At 36.4% G+C, this 18,380-nt stretch overlaps 2 protein-coding genes across 2 annotated transcripts in view; one reads left to right on the top strand and one right to left on the bottom strand.

Moving 5' to 3' along the window:
* Window positions 1-757: 757 nt before the first annotated feature.
* On the bottom strand, window positions 758-5,084 carry LOC144655917 (monocarboxylate transporter 10-like). The gene is made up of 2 exons (XM_078516105.1): window positions 4,551-5,084; window positions 758-1,280 (listed from the first exon to the last, which is right to left on the bottom strand). The coding sequence occupies exon 2, from the start codon at window positions 1,188-1,190 to the stop codon at window positions 957-959; it is 234 nt and encodes a 77-aa protein (XP_078372231.1). The 5' UTR covers window positions 1,191-1,280; window positions 4,551-5,084; the 3' UTR covers window positions 758-956.
* A 10,029-nt stretch (window positions 5,085-15,113) lies between these two features.
* LOC144655881 (uncharacterized) overlaps window positions 15,114-18,380 on the top strand; it is a 66,205-nt gene continuing 62,938 nt past the window's right edge. The window contains exon 1 of the mRNA XM_078516053.1: window positions 15,114-15,311. Within this exon, the coding sequence (XP_078372179.1) occupies window positions 15,230-15,311 (82 nt within the window). The 5' untranslated portion in view covers window positions 15,114-15,229. The remainder of the gene's footprint in view (window positions 15,312-18,380) is intronic.

Below are 18,380 nucleotides of genomic sequence, written 5' to 3'. Positions count from 1 at the left end.
GCAGGGTACATCGGAGAGACTTCACGAAGTGCTTTCAATCGCGGGAGAGAACATCTGAATGCTTTGGAACGGCAGGAGGAGAGCTCTGTGATGTGGAGGCATTCTTGTGACAGGCATGAGGGGAACGTTCCAAACTTCGTAATGAATGTCACGGGAACTTTTCGTGACGACGCTATGCTGAGACAGGTGTCTGGTCACAGAGTCAGTTGTGATTAACAAGGTTGACGAAAGGAAGCTAATTAACTCCCAAAATGAGTGGAATTATGTCCGTATCCCAAGAACTGTTATCACGCTGTAGCGAACTGAAAAACTCTTGTTTCCGAGTTTCTGTAACAAATTTTAGGACCTGGTGTCGAGTAGTTACTTTTCGTGTGGTATTACATGACGTATGTTTATATTCAAATTTTGTATGGCGAACAACTGACGAGGTCTTTGACGAAACCGGTTTTAAAAGTCGCATATGTAAATTAGTGTGTAGAAAGTAAATGTAAATTAGATTTTTCCAAATCAAGATGATGTCATTAATAATTCATCAGGTTAAAACAAAGAAAAACATAACCAAGAAGGAGGTTTGGATACCAGGTCTTAATTAGCATAATTTTACAATTTTTTCTCTGTTTATTCCATAGTTTTTATTTTGATTGAGATTGACAGAAAAAAAAAAAAAAAAACACTTGAGGCAGTGTTTTATCGGCTTTCCAACACCTCTTTCAAATTTCTTTTAAAAATATACTCTACTGAGCGTTGTAATTTCAACTCTCTTTTTGGTGTTTGGATATCCCGATGAAACACTGACACTTGTGTTTGATATATTACTTAATGTTTTGCAGTGCAAATGGCACAAAGTGGCAGAAACCACTAAGGAAGGGCCAGGACCTGAGGTAAATGGTACAGGAAGTGTGAAATATGGACTCCGCCCCCCTCTTCAATAGTCTGGTAAATGTGTTTTTCCAAACTCAGGACTGTAGTAATATCTCACCTGTCTCTGCTTCCCCCATGTTGTGTTCATCCACCAGATATTCATAGACTACACCAAATGAGTTATGAATTCCAAACACTATGAAGTTGACACTGAACGTGCCGCAGCATACCACCCAGCCCCAGCCTCCCTCAGGCTTTCCACAATCCTCTTGTTCAGATTCTTCTGCTGCATCACTTTCTCCGTCAAAGATTCGTTCTTTATCTTCCATGTTCTTTTTAGTTTAGAAGGTCCTTACAGGTGTAGCAGGCATGATCCTACGAAAGCTAAAAAGTTGTTTGGAATCATCTGCATAGTGCTTCTACAAAATAAATGTGAGGTTATTAATATTATGTTATCAATTCAGGGTGCAAGGAAATTGAATTTTGCAGCTTACCCTTCAGGCAAGCTGTAGCCAGGACGTACAGACCAAAAAGTCATTTTCACTACCCCAAAAGGCCCTTATTTTTTTGATTGATACACCTCTAGTAAAAACACGTGCATCACTTACACTTACATACACTTTTTGAAATTATACAATGTTATTGTACTTTTCTTTAAAAAAACATGATACCTTATTACATGAAATTTTCACGACACGTTAATTTCGTGAATTTTCGATTCGAAAAAAATAGCGAACAATAAGTGTCGCGAACATTACATGACGCGAAAATTAAGTGACTCACATTATGTCAATAATTAAGACAAATAAGTTTAGTGCCACTGAAGGAAGGAATTATAAATCTAAATGTATGTTGTTGTCAATTGAAACAAGAACAATGACTCATGCACTTACAAGCATAACATTAACTGCTCTGTTGTAGCTATTGCCGAGATTTAGTCCCACCCTTGCTTTTTTGTTTATTTTGACTTTATTTTTTCATTAATGAAGTCCTTTTTAAAGGAAATGTAAATTGTGTCTTACTCAAAAACGCGAAATTAAAGTGATTCAAAATACAAAATTTTCGCAAAATCGCAAAATTTAAGTGTCGCGAAATATACGCACTTCAAAATCGCGAAATTAGCGTGTCGCGAAAATTTCATGTAATAAGGTAGCTAAATAAACAAACAAAAAAGAGAAAAAATATAAATTCATAAAAAACGAAAAGAAGTCAATGCATTAAGCTTTAAGACTTACATTTTTTTAAAAAAAAATACACTACTTTATTGATTTTAGAGCATATTTTTTTGATTCACTGTAATAATAAGTTGTTATTTAGTTAAATACTGTAGTAAAAAAAACTGTAGGAAGAATAAGACTGTAGGCAAGTGGAGGATATAATCAACAAGCACAACTTCAAAATCCACGAGCCCCAGGCTATTGGACATGCAATTCTTTGCACACTACAATTATTCTGAACAGAAACAATTACATTTATTTTTGATTCAGACATATGTTCTAAGAGACTTAAAGCAATCGGGGTCCAAGATTAAGCTAGCTGCTATTATGAATTTATAGCACAACTAAAGTAAAGTGCGCATTCTGATTCGTTAATTTAGCGTCTACTATTTGCCCATGGGTGCACGCTGACGTATGCTTCAACCTGAGTGCGCGCGCTGATCTGTTGTGACATGACAGAAGAAAGTGCCACTACTTCACGAGTTTTCTCGATTTATCTGTGAATTTAAAAAGCTAGACATAAGAAAAACCATTTCTCCATAATGCTGAAAGACTTTGAGGTATAATGCAAGTTTGAAATAATTCAAAACTTTGTTTTGTTTGTTTTTTTCTTTTAGGTTTTCGTCAGCGTTTACGCGAGCACTACACGCAATTTTTCAAATAAGTGCGCGCACTTTTACCTCAAAGAAACTTTAATAAATATCCTAAAAGTTGTGCTATAAAACAAATGGTAAACGTCACAGCGTGCGAGATATGCACTATTGAGTTACAGATGCACTTGGGAGGTTTGCTAAGAACTCAAAAAGCTAGAGTCTTTCGTGCTTAGCAACCTCCCGCATGCATCTGTAACTTAAAAGTGCACGCTGCGGACGTTTACCATTTGTTAAATTTTATGTACGAAATCAAGATTCATCGACCAATAAATAAAAAGTCATTTAGAAATAATGCCAAAAAATATGCAAAATCACACCTTATCAAAAATCCTTAACAATTCCCAGAGAATACTAACAAATCTAGCGACCTCTTTAGAATGGCCACTTACCGGTGGCCTTTGCAGAGAGATTTAACTGTATGCAGAGCATTTCATTTTGCAAACAGTATTACTGACTAAAATGTTCCATGGCTGGGTTGCATAGTTTAACATGTATAACTCAGATTTTTTTTTACTCTCTCTCTTCTTTTTTTACTCTTTTAATAAAAAAATATATTATAATATAATATATCATGATACTGTTTTACCCCAGAAAATTGTTTGAAATATTATAATGCAAAGAAATGGCCAAATGCTTTTAATTAATAATAATTATTGTAATGTACAGTATGCATTTTCCTCTGTGACATTAATCTCTGTCAACTGTTAGGGAAATAGCTTTTGTGTGAAATTCAATTACTGAAATGGATCAGATCCCTTACTGTGATCACAGGGAACAGGCAGTGGTCAGCTAGTTGTTGGAGCATTCAACATTGCAAACTCAGTCAGACTTATTGCTATTTCACCTTGTGTTTTAGTTTAATACTCTAGCTTAGGAAAATTTCTGGGATTAGCTACTTCAGCACCTCATTATAATTATTATTTTTTTTTTAAATATTGCTTCTGGAATCCTGGGAGTTTATTAACGATTTTCATTACAAAAAATGTCCCCTGGAATAAAGTCTATTGTTAGATAAAAATGAAATACAGTATTGCACGAACAAAAGGTTTATAATAATATAAGAAAAAAACAATTGTGTCAAAATTCACTTAGGAACTCAAACATGTGGTGATGAAATGAAATAATTAGCCTTAATGTTTGCAACATGTGAGAAATAATTTGAACAGGTAAAATTTACTTTAATTAAAAAAATAAAATAACAAGTATTTTTATCATATTTTTTATAGTTTGAATAACAATGCTTTCTTGATCAAATTTAGTAAAAAAGCAAAGAAGAAATGAAGAAGATTTCGGTAATTTTCGAGTAAGGACAGTCTTTTAAGACGTCGTGATGTGGCACCACATGTATTGCTGCAATAGGTGTGAATATTAGCTAATATTTTTTGTCGAATGTAAATTTTAATTTAAACATTGCAACAAGACAAATCTTTCCGTTTTCCATTTGGAAACCTTAAAAGTGAAAAGAAAATTTCATTCCCTTTTAGAATGTAGCATTACTTGGGTGTCGCTTCAGCTGTAATCAACATTCAATAAAATTTAGCTTATAATCTTATGCAATATTTTATAAATTTACAAAAGCTCAGTTCATTATATTTCCATTTTCTCACTTCTTACTTAAGCTTAAGCGACCAGATAACTTCACAATTGAGGATCGCTTTGTTATAAAGCTTGTATTCTTTGAAGTGGTTTTATTTCCGCAATCTTAGCTAACGCTCTATAAAATTTCACTTTGTTTCCAAAATTATTTTCGAGCGTTGCACAGCGTTACTCCGGTTCAAGCGAAATGTTCAAGTTGCTCGAATATTTGCTAAATACTTACATGGAACAAGTCACCCTTAGCTTGAGAACTCGCACAACAGCCAGCGAAAAGCTCTGAAAAGGAAGTAAGTCCACGAAGCAACGACAAGTGACTGAATTTTTTTTTCTCCGGTAAATGTTGTGTCTGTGAAACAAACCTGCATTCTTGAATAATAATTGATGACAGACCGTGGGAAGGAATGGAAAAGGATGACGCAACATCGCAGTGACCCCCGGCTCCGCGATCCGTCAGCGGTTGGTCAGCGGTAGGGTCGCCGGGACTCACTCTGGGAAACTGAATTTTAATTCAGTGTCCTACTGGTCCTCACAGAACAATAGAAATCAACACGGAAGTCTGAAAATCTTCACCGGAAGAAAACCAAACCGGAAACCCTGGAAAAACATTTTTTTGTTTTCCATGGTCAAAGGTTCAGATGTATCACCTTAATTTTGTAAAACACCTAAGAACTCGTGATATGGCGCTACATAAATGAAGTATTTTCTAATTCTACCATTTTTAACTCAAAAGATACCATCAATTCTGAACGGAGTTTTAAAACAACAATGACGGCGTCACCAAGGACAAGGTCGATTGAAAACTCAATTTAGAGTTGACTTACAAATCTCGCTAGAACTACTGTTTTCATTCAAATCTCCTTTACGGTTGAAAAACTGAATATTGCAGACAGTGCTTGATTCAAAATAATAACAGAATGTGAACATTACGCGTTGTTGATTTGCTGAAAAAGAGGGAATTGTACAATTGTGTGCACGTGAATTGCGTGAATTGTGTGCACGAGCTGAGTCGCCGAAATGCTAATTATACCTTTTGAATAGCGTTGACCGGTGTGGCCTTAAACGTCTTTATGAATATTACCGCCATTTGACGAGGAAAAAATTATTTGCTCGAAAACATGCAATCTATCATGAAAAGATGCGCTGTTAGCGAAAAGCCTCTGAAATATACGAAAGTTGCGAAACAAATTTTTTTATCAACATAACAATAGCTTGTCCGTGGTTGTGCATTATGTAAATTTCTTCGCCGTCGTCTGCAAAACAACAACTGACACACGCACGCAGTCTTCACAGGCGGAATCCAGGAAGGCAAACAAGATCTTTGATTTAAAACCAATATAGCAGTATGCCCAAGAAAGAGACTAACGGAAATCAAAACACCAGACGCTCTTTTGTTAACTCTCTCTTTTGTTAACTGCAGAACGTTTTTGTTACTTTTGTTGCTTCGATAAACACCAGTTCCGTCGATACTGTGTTAGAAAAAGTTCAACTTTCTCGATTTACTTCCGTTCTGGGAAATTTACTTCCGCTTAGACCTGAGAGCATGCGCAATAAAAACCGGAAGACCAAGGTTCTACCTGAAATCGACCTGAAATTGATCTGATCAATTCCAGTTTCCCAGAGTCCGTCCCGTACCGCTGACCGACATAGACGGACTCTGGGCTCGAGATTGGCAACATCGTTGACAAGCAACCGGAAGTTAAATTGTAGTTATGGACTTTTGGATTCTGGAAACACGGACTTTACGACTAGGAATGCAGAAAAGCCAACGTTTTCAAGAAGAACTGTATAAATTTTCTGTAGATAAACTTTATTGGAGCAACTACAGCTATGCCACTTTATTCTTAAACAAAATTAAAACTTGAAATAATGTTATACACAGAAATATACATTTGTTGTATAAATGAAAGTTCCGGTTCATACGTCGCTTTTCTGCCGTGTCGCAATTCGACGCCGAATTTCAACCGCACGTTCGACTGGCCTTGTCGATTTAAACTTCGCATTTCTGCCGTGTCGAATCTAAGGGCGCGTTTTTTATTCACAATTCTGGAATGAGAATGGCCAGAATGTGAAATGCGCGCGTTTTTCTATTCCGAATTCCTATTCCGGAATGGACAGAACGCCATACCGTCCATTCTGCTCCCAGGAGCAGAATGAACAAAATGTTGCGAATGAAAATTCAAGATGGCGAACAACATAGCCCGTTATTCGTGGGATGTGTCTCCTCTCCTTTGTGAATAGCACTGCCAGAACATTCGGCAAATCCATTACAGTCTCTATACTTTCTTCCTACTCTTTATTAAGTAGAACAATTGCTGCGATAATAGCCGCAATACACGCATCCAGAGTTTCAGACTTGCGGTCCAAATTCAAAGGAAAAGTGAGCACTCATTAAGTCAGACCATTGTTAAACATCGCAAAACACAATAGCCTGACTTAATGAGTCTCACTTTTCTTTTGAATTTGGACCGGAAGTCTGAAACTGTGGATGCGTGTATGGCATCCTCAATCGTCGGCCGCCATATTTGTTACGCAATGATTACTCGTGCCAGTACTGCGCGCGTTTTTTAATGCAGGCAATCCGAATTATTCTTAGCATTCTGTACCAACCATTCTTATTCCAGAATTGTGGGTAAAAAAACGCGCCCTAATACATGCATTATCTTAATTTATGAGCATGTGTTAATCAAGAGGCCCTGTTAGGATCTGTTAGGGTAAATTCCGACAAGCGACACAGCGAAAAGTCTTTAATTAAGATTTAAGTTTTTACGGAGCATAGAAAAAATGAAATGGCGAGGAACGACAAGACTTTTGTTGAAATAGCGACAGCGAAGGAAAAAAATGAAATACTGTAAGACAACTGCGGCAAATCTATCGGTTCTTTAACCCGGGGGGGGGGGGGTACTCCCTATAATGGCCTATACGGGGAGGCTCGGCCCGAAAGGGGTACCTTTTTCAGGCTTCAGGTATATAAAAGGGTAGGAATTTCACGAGTTTAAGTATATGAAAGGGTATGTAAATCTGTCATTTGGCTATTTAAAAGGGCCTTTAATTAAAATATTTCGAACAGAGGCAATTTATGGCTGTATTAATTAAGCGCTACATAAAAATGACAAGATAACGTCCTATTTTAAGTCCACGCCATGTCTTTTAGGTATATGAAAGGGGCACCTTTTTCAATTAAAGGTATACGAAAGGGGTACAATTTCTGTCAAAAATGGTATATTAAAAGGTAAGGGGTTAGAACTTGGGGCGGAGCCTCCCCGTATAAAACTTTTTTGAGTCCCCCCCCCCCCCCGGGTTCTTTAAATGTTCGACGGCGAACTGATGTAGTCAGAAATCACCTGCATCATCAGAATGCAGGGCTTGCTTTAAGGTACGGCAGATTTATCAGGTAAAACGCAATCAAGTCGAAAAGTAGATAAATACAATCAGTCAAAAACTGTCGTTGCTTGACCTACCAACTAGTATTGACTACAACTGAGGGTACAAGGTGACAGATCCTTACTTGTTATGGCCGAGGCTGAACAAGACGTCATGACAACATTCAATGAAAAAAAAAGATAGTTAAAAGGAAACAACTTGCATAACGAGGGATTGCATTAATACCGTATTTTCTCGATTAAACGCCAGGTACCGAATAAACGCCGGGTCTCCAAAGTGGAGTTGAAAATAGGCCCCTAAGGTATCTATATCAGATATAGTTGTATCTATATCAGCCAGACACATTTTTGGCCAAAAACAGCGAATAAAAACCGTTTCTAAATGAAAACCAGGCTCGAAAAACTGCAGAAGTCAAATAAACGCCGGGTCCACCAGGTCAAGTTTGTAATAAACGCCGGGGGCGTCTAATCGAGAAAATACGGTATATAATATTTATCCCAGCAAGAGCGGGAATATTGATGCTCTAATCTGGCAACTAACTACGTATAAGAACCTAGGTTTTTTCAAGTTAGCCTAAACAGGTTCTTATATAAATGGTATTTAGTGTCAAATTAGGCTTACTAGGTTCTTAATTAGGTTCTTAACTTTTGTTCAAGAAATAAAGTAGAATTTTTAAATGATCTGCTCTTTAATGTCCAATAACAGTATTCTTGGAGGCTTCGGTAAGCAAAATACTATACTATTTTAATCTGATTCCGTTAAAATCAAAACTATACTGTAACCTTCACTATAATTCCCAATAAATCTTGTAACTATGCTGTAACTTCAATGTGTACAGTACAGACTGTGTTATAAATATATTTTTGAGAAGATTTTTTAATTCTATATTTTTGAGAAGATTTTTTTTTTTGAAAATAAGAACCTGTTTTAGAATTTTAGCCTAAAATGGTTCTTATGTGTTAAAAATGAAATTTTAGCCTAACAGGTGCTTAAATGTTAGGTTCTTATACGCGGGTTTTTACTGTAATGTACTACAGTGATTTAGCAAAGTAAAGTGTAAGAAAATAAGTAAAATAAGCCAAGATGTCATTCCAGGCGAGCTAGATGTAAACCCACCTTGATGAATGCTTGAAACAGCGGGCAGTAGTTTAAAAATAATCCATGGCCCGTCAATGTTAAGAAATCGGTGGAGAAGTATTTTTAGCGATAGAGAATTTTTTATCAGTTGAGAACTAATTTTGTCACTAGAGAAATTTTTGTCGGTCAGGAATTTAAACAGTTAAAACTTCCGCCCGTGAACCTCCTGCTTTTGTGTACTTAAGTTAATCGCGTCGTATTTTCAATATGTCAAAAAATCAAATTAATTTTAACTTCTGCTCTGCGGAACTTTGTTCAAAGTCACGTCGTTTTAATTGGCCGAAAAATTTTTAAAAACCGTTTTTTAAAACTGCAAAATTCGAGTGCCTAAAGAAATCCTGCTCTGTGTTCCTGAGTTAGTCACGTCATTTTTGAATAGTCGAGAATGATAATAATAAAAATATAACTGACTTTTTAAAATACCTGAAAAGCTCCTGCTCTGTGTATTTAGTTTTACTCACGTCCGTCTTTCGACGAAATCTGACGAAATCCCGACAGCGACATCCGGATCAGCTCTTAAATTCAGTTGGGAGACATGTATACCTGCACTTTTTTCTATAAGAATTTATATCGAGGCTAAAATGTGCGAAATTTAAAGAATCATTTTAAGAATAATCCCGAAGCTGAGATTTTGAAAAAAAAAAAATTAATTTTGTGTATTGAAAATGTGTAAATTCAATACAATTATATGTTTTCGACTAAACCGTTAAATTCTTCCTTTCCGGCTAAATGACAAAACTAGCTAAAAACAACAAAAACAGCGCTAGCCGCAAGTTTGATGCTTATAACATTTCTGTAAGAAGCAAGAGGTTACACACTCTTTTTTCTATAAGAATTTATTTAATAAGAATATCAAGGCTTAAATTTGCGAAATTTTAAGGATATTTTAAGAATAATCCTGAAGCTGAGATTTTTAAAAGAAAATAATTTTGTGTGTTGAACATGTGTAAATACGATACAATTATATGTTTCAACTAAACCGTTTAAATTCTTCCTTTCTCTAAATGACAAAATTAGCTAAAAACAAAAAAAGCAGCGCTAGCCGCAAGTTTGATGCTTATAACATTTTTGCAAGAAGTTACACACTTGTTATTGATACCCCCAATACATTTTAAAACGGAAATGTCAACGCTGTAATCTAAGAATATTCAAAAGAATATTTTAGCCTTTTATCGACGGAAAAATAAGAATATTCAGCGTGGGCCGGAAAACACTTTTAATATATATGTATATAATCGAGTGTACCCCAACAGGGTCTTATTACCTATAATATAAGGAGGCATTGTAACAACGCGAACAAATCTACGCGTGATCAAATCAACGCGAATTTTCGAAAAGTTCTGTTGACATGCATAAAATTAACGCGAATTTGACGCTTTGTGCTTGATAATTTCTATAGCTACCTGCACTTTTCACAAGGCAAAACAACAACGATCAACAACAGAATACTGGTAAACTGGGAAGACAGAAACGCGATGTCTCCAGCTGTGTGTTATCAAATATTTGGTTTCGGAAATATTAACTTGTCAAGCTAACCCGAAATTCGAGCTTAAATAAAGTGTTGTTTGTTTGTTTGTTTGTTGTTGTTGTTGTTGTGTGTGTGTTCAATGTTTTCCGCTAATTATTTGAGACAACTGCTAGATTAAGTTTAATTAAAAACATCCACATAGCTCAAAATGTCGGCCTCCATTAAGGGATTTCTCATGTCGGTTATGCTAATTGTTGCTTATTGCACTCTGAGGTTCATTTGTTGATGGTAAGGATAAAGTATTTTGAATAAAATTGAGGAGATGGCTGTCACAGTGCCTTAAGTTTTCTCGGTCATGCGCAAAAGGGTAATGGGCTGGGTTAAGAATGCAGTTCAGCCAGGGAAATCAAGTTTCCTATATGTTTTTTCAGGCCAGAACTGTTTTAATTGAAAGGCCTCTTGAAAAACAATCAAACCAACTTTGATCACGCCTTCAGTGTGGCTAACAAAGAGCTGTTTGCTCAGTGCTGAAGCTGTTCGACACTGCAGTTGAGAGAATGGTCCAATTCAGCAAGTGTCTTTGAGCGTTATTTACGGTGGGGATAAATGTGAATTCGAATTAAGAGGAAATCCGCCAGGACTTCGAGTAGTTATTGGACAAAATTATGTACCAAAACTATTTACACCTGATTGCAAGCTTTTGTGTTACTGCTTCAAATATCTTATCGAAAGAAATCTTTTCTAACAACACCACACATCGAAAACACATTTTGAAGTTCCGCTGAATTCCACTGAATCGCTTAAGACGAATTTACAAAATGGCTACACGTGAGATTTTGCCCATACCTTGTAAACTTTGAAATTCATTTTCTCAGACTCTGATAAGAAATTGTTGTTGGTGTTATCACGGATAATTACTTACATCTTTACCTTTTATTAAGGGTAGGAAATAACGCAATAGGATTTAAATTATTCTGGAAATTGATTTTTGTCCAACTTTAATAAATATTACTCGACTTCCTAGTGGATTCTGTCTTAAATTTTAAGAAGTTTAATGGAACGCTACCAGACAGTTGACCCCCACGCAAGATCACTCCAGGTTGTCAGGGGACTGTTTTAGTGTCCACCTACTAATGTTTAACTTAGAATTATAATTTTAAAACTACATCAAATCTTCAATATTTTTTATTTCCCTTAATTCTTTGAGAAAAACTATTTCCTCCAAAACATCCGCAAAAATCAACCTATGAGATGAACAGAGAGTTTTGCATTGCTTGCAATGTGAACGATATATTGCCAGTAAACCCATGTTCAGCGCTAAGCCACTTCTATTAATTTTGAGAAAGAGAACGAAATTTACTCATGATGCGGAGATTTTCCAGCCCTTCCCTCCTGAGTTTTCGCACAATAAATATATCTAGTTAAAAAATTTACAAAAACGACATGCCACTGGGCGTATCATGAAGCACTTGTGACAATTCTATACGATTAAAAGGATTTCTAATTCCAAATCTCATTTATCACTTTTGTTTCTTTTCGAACAATATATAGTGTTTTCGATTATATTTTAACTTACCTTTTTGCAAGCTCCTGTGTCTTAAGGTGTTGTCGTTTCTTCCGCCACGGAGTCAAAGCCGTGGCTGATCTTTTTTTTTTAGACATATGTACAATGAACTTGCTTATTACAATTGTGCAATCGTCTGATTTATGCATTACCTTAATCCAATTAAGGTAAAACTTTGTTTAGCCACAGTTTTAATTAAAAATAAAGAAATGCTGGTTGCATATTAGCATATTTGATTTTTTTTAGGTGTGGCATCCATGTTAACTAAGTACAAACTTACACTAAGAGGTCAAATTGCGTTTACATCGAGATTCCCTGTTGTATTGGCGATTTCGAAAACAGTAGTCTCTTAAACTTGTATTAACATTTTTTTTAGTAAAAAGTAATTAAAAGTAGAAGCTTTTTCAAAGGTTTCCTTAGTGAAGACAAATGCATTTGAAAGGTAAACAACAGCATCATTACAGAAGCAACATAATTACTTTTGCTATGAATGAAGATGGCAGTTCCTAAAAGGTTTTAAAATAATAAAAAAAACTACCTTCCTTTTTAATTAATTGCAAAGACGTTAAACTTGTAGGATTTCAATAAAGAACAAACACTTTTGCCGTATTGACAAAGAATTGAAAGTAGCTAGCTATTCCATCTTTTTCTCATAGGAGTGAAGCAGTTATTCAGCCATTTTTATAAAATGCAGCGATTTTTTTTCTCGAATATCGATCAATTATAACTAAATTGTTCAGAAACATTGCTTTTCCAGCTATAAGAGATTGAAAATTGTGCTTGTAGACAGCTAATTCGAGAAAGGTTGTCGGAAAAAAGCAGCAAAGTGCACGCAACAAGGCCGAAAGATGGTCTGGGTATTCACTTGAATTTTGCAAATTGGCCTAGAGAAAACGTACAAGTTTGTATTTTGTCATGTGAATATTTTGTTTTTACTTTCAGGAGGCCTTTTTCGGTAGCTTAACATTTTTTTTTATGTCTTTGAGTTTTCAAAATGATAAAATTTAGTGTGGCTAAAAGTACCTTGTTTGCACATGTCTGAAGAGTTTGTCATGTCCCCATCTTAGTATTCAGCAAAGTAAGTTAGCTCTCTATTTCTACCCACACTACCTTTCGGCCTCGTCAAGTGCACTTAAAAATTATGTTTTTTTTTTCGACAACCTTTTCGAATTAGCTGTATTTGGTTTTATTTCAGTTTAGTGTAGGGGAGTAGGAAAAAGGATGGGGCGGCATGGATGAGAGGGGGGGGGGGGGTCATATAGGGAAGCGGACATCGTCATCTTCTTTGCTTTGACAAAGGCCTGGTAATCAGAGCATCAATGAAACAGAGTTGGTCGTCAATTTCTTATTGATGACAGCTCTGGCACTTCGTATTATGTGACGATCTTTTAAAAAAAGGTCATGGAAGAGTACGGAGATGTCCCTCTTTTAATGAGTTTTTGTCTCTTTCGAGCAAGGTGAACTGTCCGTATTAAATAGGTGTCCGCAAGAAGTGGTTTGACTGTATTTATTGATTGATTAATTGGTTTATTTCTCTTTTTTAAGATATCGATGTTAATGAGCCTGATAAATAGTTAGTCATCATGTACCTGACGAGCTTATACCAAGGCATGAGAGATTAATACGGATCTCAAGGAGAAAGGAAGAGAGGAAAGTTCGTCGGAGTTGGCTTTTATGCGGTAGGTTGTCGACGGTTAGTAAACTAGAATATCCAGGATCGCGCTGATTCGCTGCCTTGGATATTCCAGTCCATTCCTTATGCGCGCATAAGCAAAAATTTGAACTTTACTGCGAAGGCGGATTTTTTCCCTTGCTCCTTTCCTTTCCGTTTTCCTCTGCCTTCTTATTCTCGCTTCCTTCTACTCTGTACATCCTTTGTTCTGGCCTAAACAGTTGTGATCTTTATTAGTGGTAAACCCTGGAAAGAACACCTAGGTCAAATGTTCGTATATTGGCCTATTTTACCACCAATTTTGCACCACCTGAGCACGATTTTTCCGACAAGCTCCTTTAGAATGCAGTCGATATTCAAAACGGACAAACGTGTGAAAAGATCTATCCAACCTGTATTATTTGCATTTTACAAGAATCTGCTAACGTAAAAACTGATGATGTCACAAGTGTTTGAATGACCATTCCTCCAAATCAAGTGTTAAGTGGTGGCAATCAAGGACATAATGTTGCGGGCACATTGTTGCGGACACAAATGTTGCCTTGTTTCCCCGCGCGCGCAACATTTGTTGTGAACACAAAATTTGTATCCGAGACACAAAAAAAATGTTTCTGATTTCTTTCAGAAACCTTTTTTGTCCGCAATAAATGTTTCCTCGTTTGCTCGCCCAAGAAAACGTGACGAGTAACAAAGTGTCCGCTTCAATGTGTTTTCATTTGACACCGCCTAAGGCTGTGTTCACACTTGGTGCTATAGCGGAGTACCCCCCCCCCCCCCCCTCCACGTCATTGATTTCCAAACGTCATTGATTTCCTTCCTGAATTACAGGAAAAAGGAAATTTCAAGCCGTAGATAAACGTACTACAAGCAAACTGGTGATTGCTCAGCACGAATTTCTCACATGTTCGCAAAAACAGCAAACAGTGTTTGCGTGACAAGTGAGGCAGCGTCAAGAGAAATCAACTGCCCTCTTCGAAAAAGTATCACGCTTTCATCACAATCTCATACTATGCAACACCTTCCGGGTAAAACGCGCAAAGAGATATTTGTTTTTCTATCTGTCAATTATTTTTCAAAATCTTTTTTTTTCATGTACGGTATTTCAAATGCATACTTGTCATAATTGTTTTAGCGCATTGCAGCACCGTGACGCATACGATCGTCAGAAACAGGCATCAACGCTCGCTCTTCGCAAGATGTGATATTGCGTGACATTCATTTATTTGTCACACAATAAATAACTTTGTTTAGCACGCAAACGCGAGAGTTCGTCTGTTGATCAAGAAAAGCGTCCAGTGTCACAGTTTTTGGATATTTTTGATTGATTTCCTTTTCGTTTTAAACAACACTATTAACTTCGTTCAAATTCCAAGTTGCTCAATGACTTATAGAGATGACGTGTCGACAACAAGGGAATTTGTTTTTGTCCCTGTTCAGTGACGCGTTTCCCGCCTCCGGTTTTCCTTTGTTTATTTGGGTTTTTGTTCCTTTGTTATTCCAACATATTTGATAAACTCGCAAGACGCTTTTCAAATGCAAAATTTACATACCTCGGGTATTCGAAGAATCCACGCGTAACCAGCGAACAGAGCTGTTCAGAGGTCGACAGCTTAGCTGGAAAGTTCGCTAGAAGGAAGAGAGAATTTAGAATACAGTGCCAGCTGCCCTCTTGGTAGCAAGATGGCGACAAGCGGCCCGCTTGAAAGGCAAAGCGAAGCTCGAGAATCTGAAATCTTCAAGCAAACGATTCGAGAAAGGACAGGTATTTAAAATTGCCCACTTTAAATGGATGTTGCGTGTGTAAATTACTTTCGTTAACAAATGGCTACTGCGGAAATAATTGTGTTGTTTAGTTTCATTTACCGCAAATTTTTCGCCTCCAAAGATTGTTCTAAAGTTAAGGTTTATTAATTGAATAGGATAGGCTTATAAAGTCAGCAACAAGACGTGGCAAGGATATTATAAGGTTTAATGTGTTTGCAGTTTAACACACCTCAAAATGAACTGTTTATCTTTTGTACAAGGGGAAACATTTTTAACTTGAGTTCTGTCATCTTTCACCGTACTGCTCATGGGTCAAAAGTCGAGATAAATCGACTAAATACAGTATTCTTTACCTAAATACAGCATAACATTCCGAATTGAGATTTCCCGCATTATTATTATCTATCAAATGCAGCAAGACATAAATTTTAAAATAATTTGCATACTTTTGTACTTAATAGCGATGTTTTGCGGCATTTAAGTGTGTGGTAAGCGATCGTGCTTGTAGCAACAATTCGATATCAGGCTCTAATATCAACGCGGATAAATTTTCCTTTATCGTACTTGCACACAGTCACGTATAGGACATATTTTGTTAATGTATTTTATGCTTGCTACATTCTCTCGAGCAATTCAACTGTAAAGGCCATTGTTTTGTTTTTGAATGCTTCTCATGGCAGGGTGGCCAATGATAGCGTTTCGATTTTGCAAAGTGAAAGACAACGCACGGTGTTTTCAATATTGTCTAGAAGAAATTATTTCCATTTGGTGTGTCACGTTTGATAATATAAAGCTTCTTTACAGAAAAATTAATACATCTTCTTCTCAAGTCTCGGCGCTTTGCCACACAGACTCTAGTACAGTAGTTCAATATAAATAACCTAATATATAAATAACCTCTAACTTGGGAATGAATATTGCTCTTTTAAAGACTTGATTTCGAGATCCGTATCCCGTTTTAATTTACTATGGAACAACTACAATCCTTTTGCACTTGTTTAATATGCAGCCGATGAGGAAACAATTTAAAAGAAACCTGTTTCGTTTACTAATAGTACTTTAAAAACGTGACAATTAAAACAGAACCTTTTTGTAAATACCGGTATGCTAAAACCCTCGGGCAATTTTCCATTCGCCCGAGACAATGCACGCGACATAAGCTTGTATTGATTTTTGTGGTTTTTGATTATTATCGCATATGAATCAGAAACGATTTAATCTTTCTTAATTTAAATGGACTTTCCATCAGATAAAACAGGTGCATCAGCCATTTGTAACCATGGCGACTAGCTATATTAAGTATGTACTGTGCAAAATATCTAGTTACTGCTTTCGTTTATTTTTCAATCTGCGTTATTTAGAATGCAAAATTTAAAGCCTGTAATTATTAAACGGTTCAGAATTTAATATGCTTTACTTTAAATTGCGCTTTAATTTGTCCTTGGCTACAAGGTATCCCGCTGCTTAAGCGATTGGTTGTTTATATAGACAGAATAAAAAAATAATGTATAAGTTCTGGATCATATCCTGAGTGATTTTTTCTAGAAACTATTCTATTGAAATGTGAACTTTTGACTTCTAGATAACATTTTTTTCTAATATTACTGAAGGGTTGTTTTCTTAAACGCTTCGTATCAATTATTAAGCATCGGCAATATCATCTTTTCTATTGATCTCTTCTCCATTCAAGATGTCAACATGCGGTGAGTTCTGTCTTTCGGCTTTTAATCATTACAAATCACGCTGTTTCACATACATTTTGTCCTGTTCGTTGTTATTAATACACTGAGCCCGCAGTTGTCGAGTGTTTGTCAGCAAGATTGTAGAGTAAATTGTCCGCTGACCTTTATCTCGACGGAGCTAAGAAAATTTGAACTTGGGTGATTGTTTATATTCATTCAGACTCTGCAAACTCGTAGAAAAAGCGATCACTTTTTGTGACACTCACAAATCAAGCCATTTACAATTTAAAAGCCTGTAAATATATATATTTTTTTTCTCAAAGCAAGTCATTTGATATTCTATTGACAATATTGACCTGAGCAGAAGTCTGTCTGGTCGGACTGTTTTTTTTTTTTTCAGCGATGTTTTCATTAAGAAATGCCCAGTGTTCGAAGCTAACATTGGAAAGTCGTTTATATGTTACACGGACGAAAAAAAAATCTTTTTTGAGTTGATTGTAACAGGACTACGTACCAAGTCAATGTGTTAGCTTGCACCACTAAAAATGCCAAATTCAACGAAAAATATTTTTTCCGATGTCCGACTGCTATATCAAAAAACTCTTTTGGAAGAGCTGTAGTTTATCACGGGCAATTTAGCTGCTTTTCAACATGTAACCACTTTCTTGTCCAGGGGTTTTTTTTTGTGTGTGTGTGTGTGTGTGTGCGTGTGTGTCGCCAACCCCATGACCGACCACTAAAGGCCTGGCTAAACTAGGAAACATTGTTGCGGACGCAAATGTTTCACAGTTTAGCCACGCAGGAAACATATGTTGCGGGAACAAACTTTGCTTCACGGAAACAAAAAATGTTTTTGCCCCAAGTCAAAAACATTTTTGCTTGCCGGACACAAATTTTGCTTCCGAAACATATGTTGTCCAGTTTAGCCGCCACGGAAACAATGTTGACTAGTTTATGCGCATGCGTGACACTTTGTTCCCGGAACATTGTTTCCTAGTTTAGCCACTCGGGCAGCAAAACATTTCCTTGCTTCCCGCTAATTTAGCCACCTAGAAAACATGGCAAGGAACAATGATTCCGCAACAATGTTTCTAGTTTAGCCAGGCCTTAAGAATGAAAGAAACGGGTCAAGAAAGGAAAGACGACGCAATAAAATCATTTGCATAAAAACAATAGAAAACAAGGACCCGGTCCTTGGCAAGGAAAGGAAAGTCTATTTTGAACACCTGTTAATGCATTTGCTTTTTGAATATTCAGCCGTTGAAACGTTTGAGAAAAAATGGCACACCAATATAACAAACACTCTGCAATTGTACAAGAGGCGGCGATATGGAACACGTAGATCAGACACTTTTGACGGAACTGATAAAATTTTAGCCAAAGAA

This window comes from Oculina patagonica, chromosome 6, assembly GCF_052425735.1.
Source record: "Oculina patagonica isolate OP01 chromosome 6, crgOcupat, whole genome shotgun sequence".
NCBI classification, from domain to species: domain Eukaryota; kingdom Metazoa; phylum Cnidaria; class Anthozoa; order Scleractinia; family Oculinidae; genus Oculina; species Oculina patagonica.
Note: the sequence above shows the minus strand (reverse complement) of the source record. Positions and strands in the feature narration are given on the sequence as shown.

What these genes read in the sequence shown, in the direction of transcription:
- LOC144655917 (XM_078516105.1), bottom strand. Translation starts at nt 1,190, where the DNA reads ATGGAAGATAAAGAACGAATCTTTGACGGAGAAAGTGATGCAGCAGAA.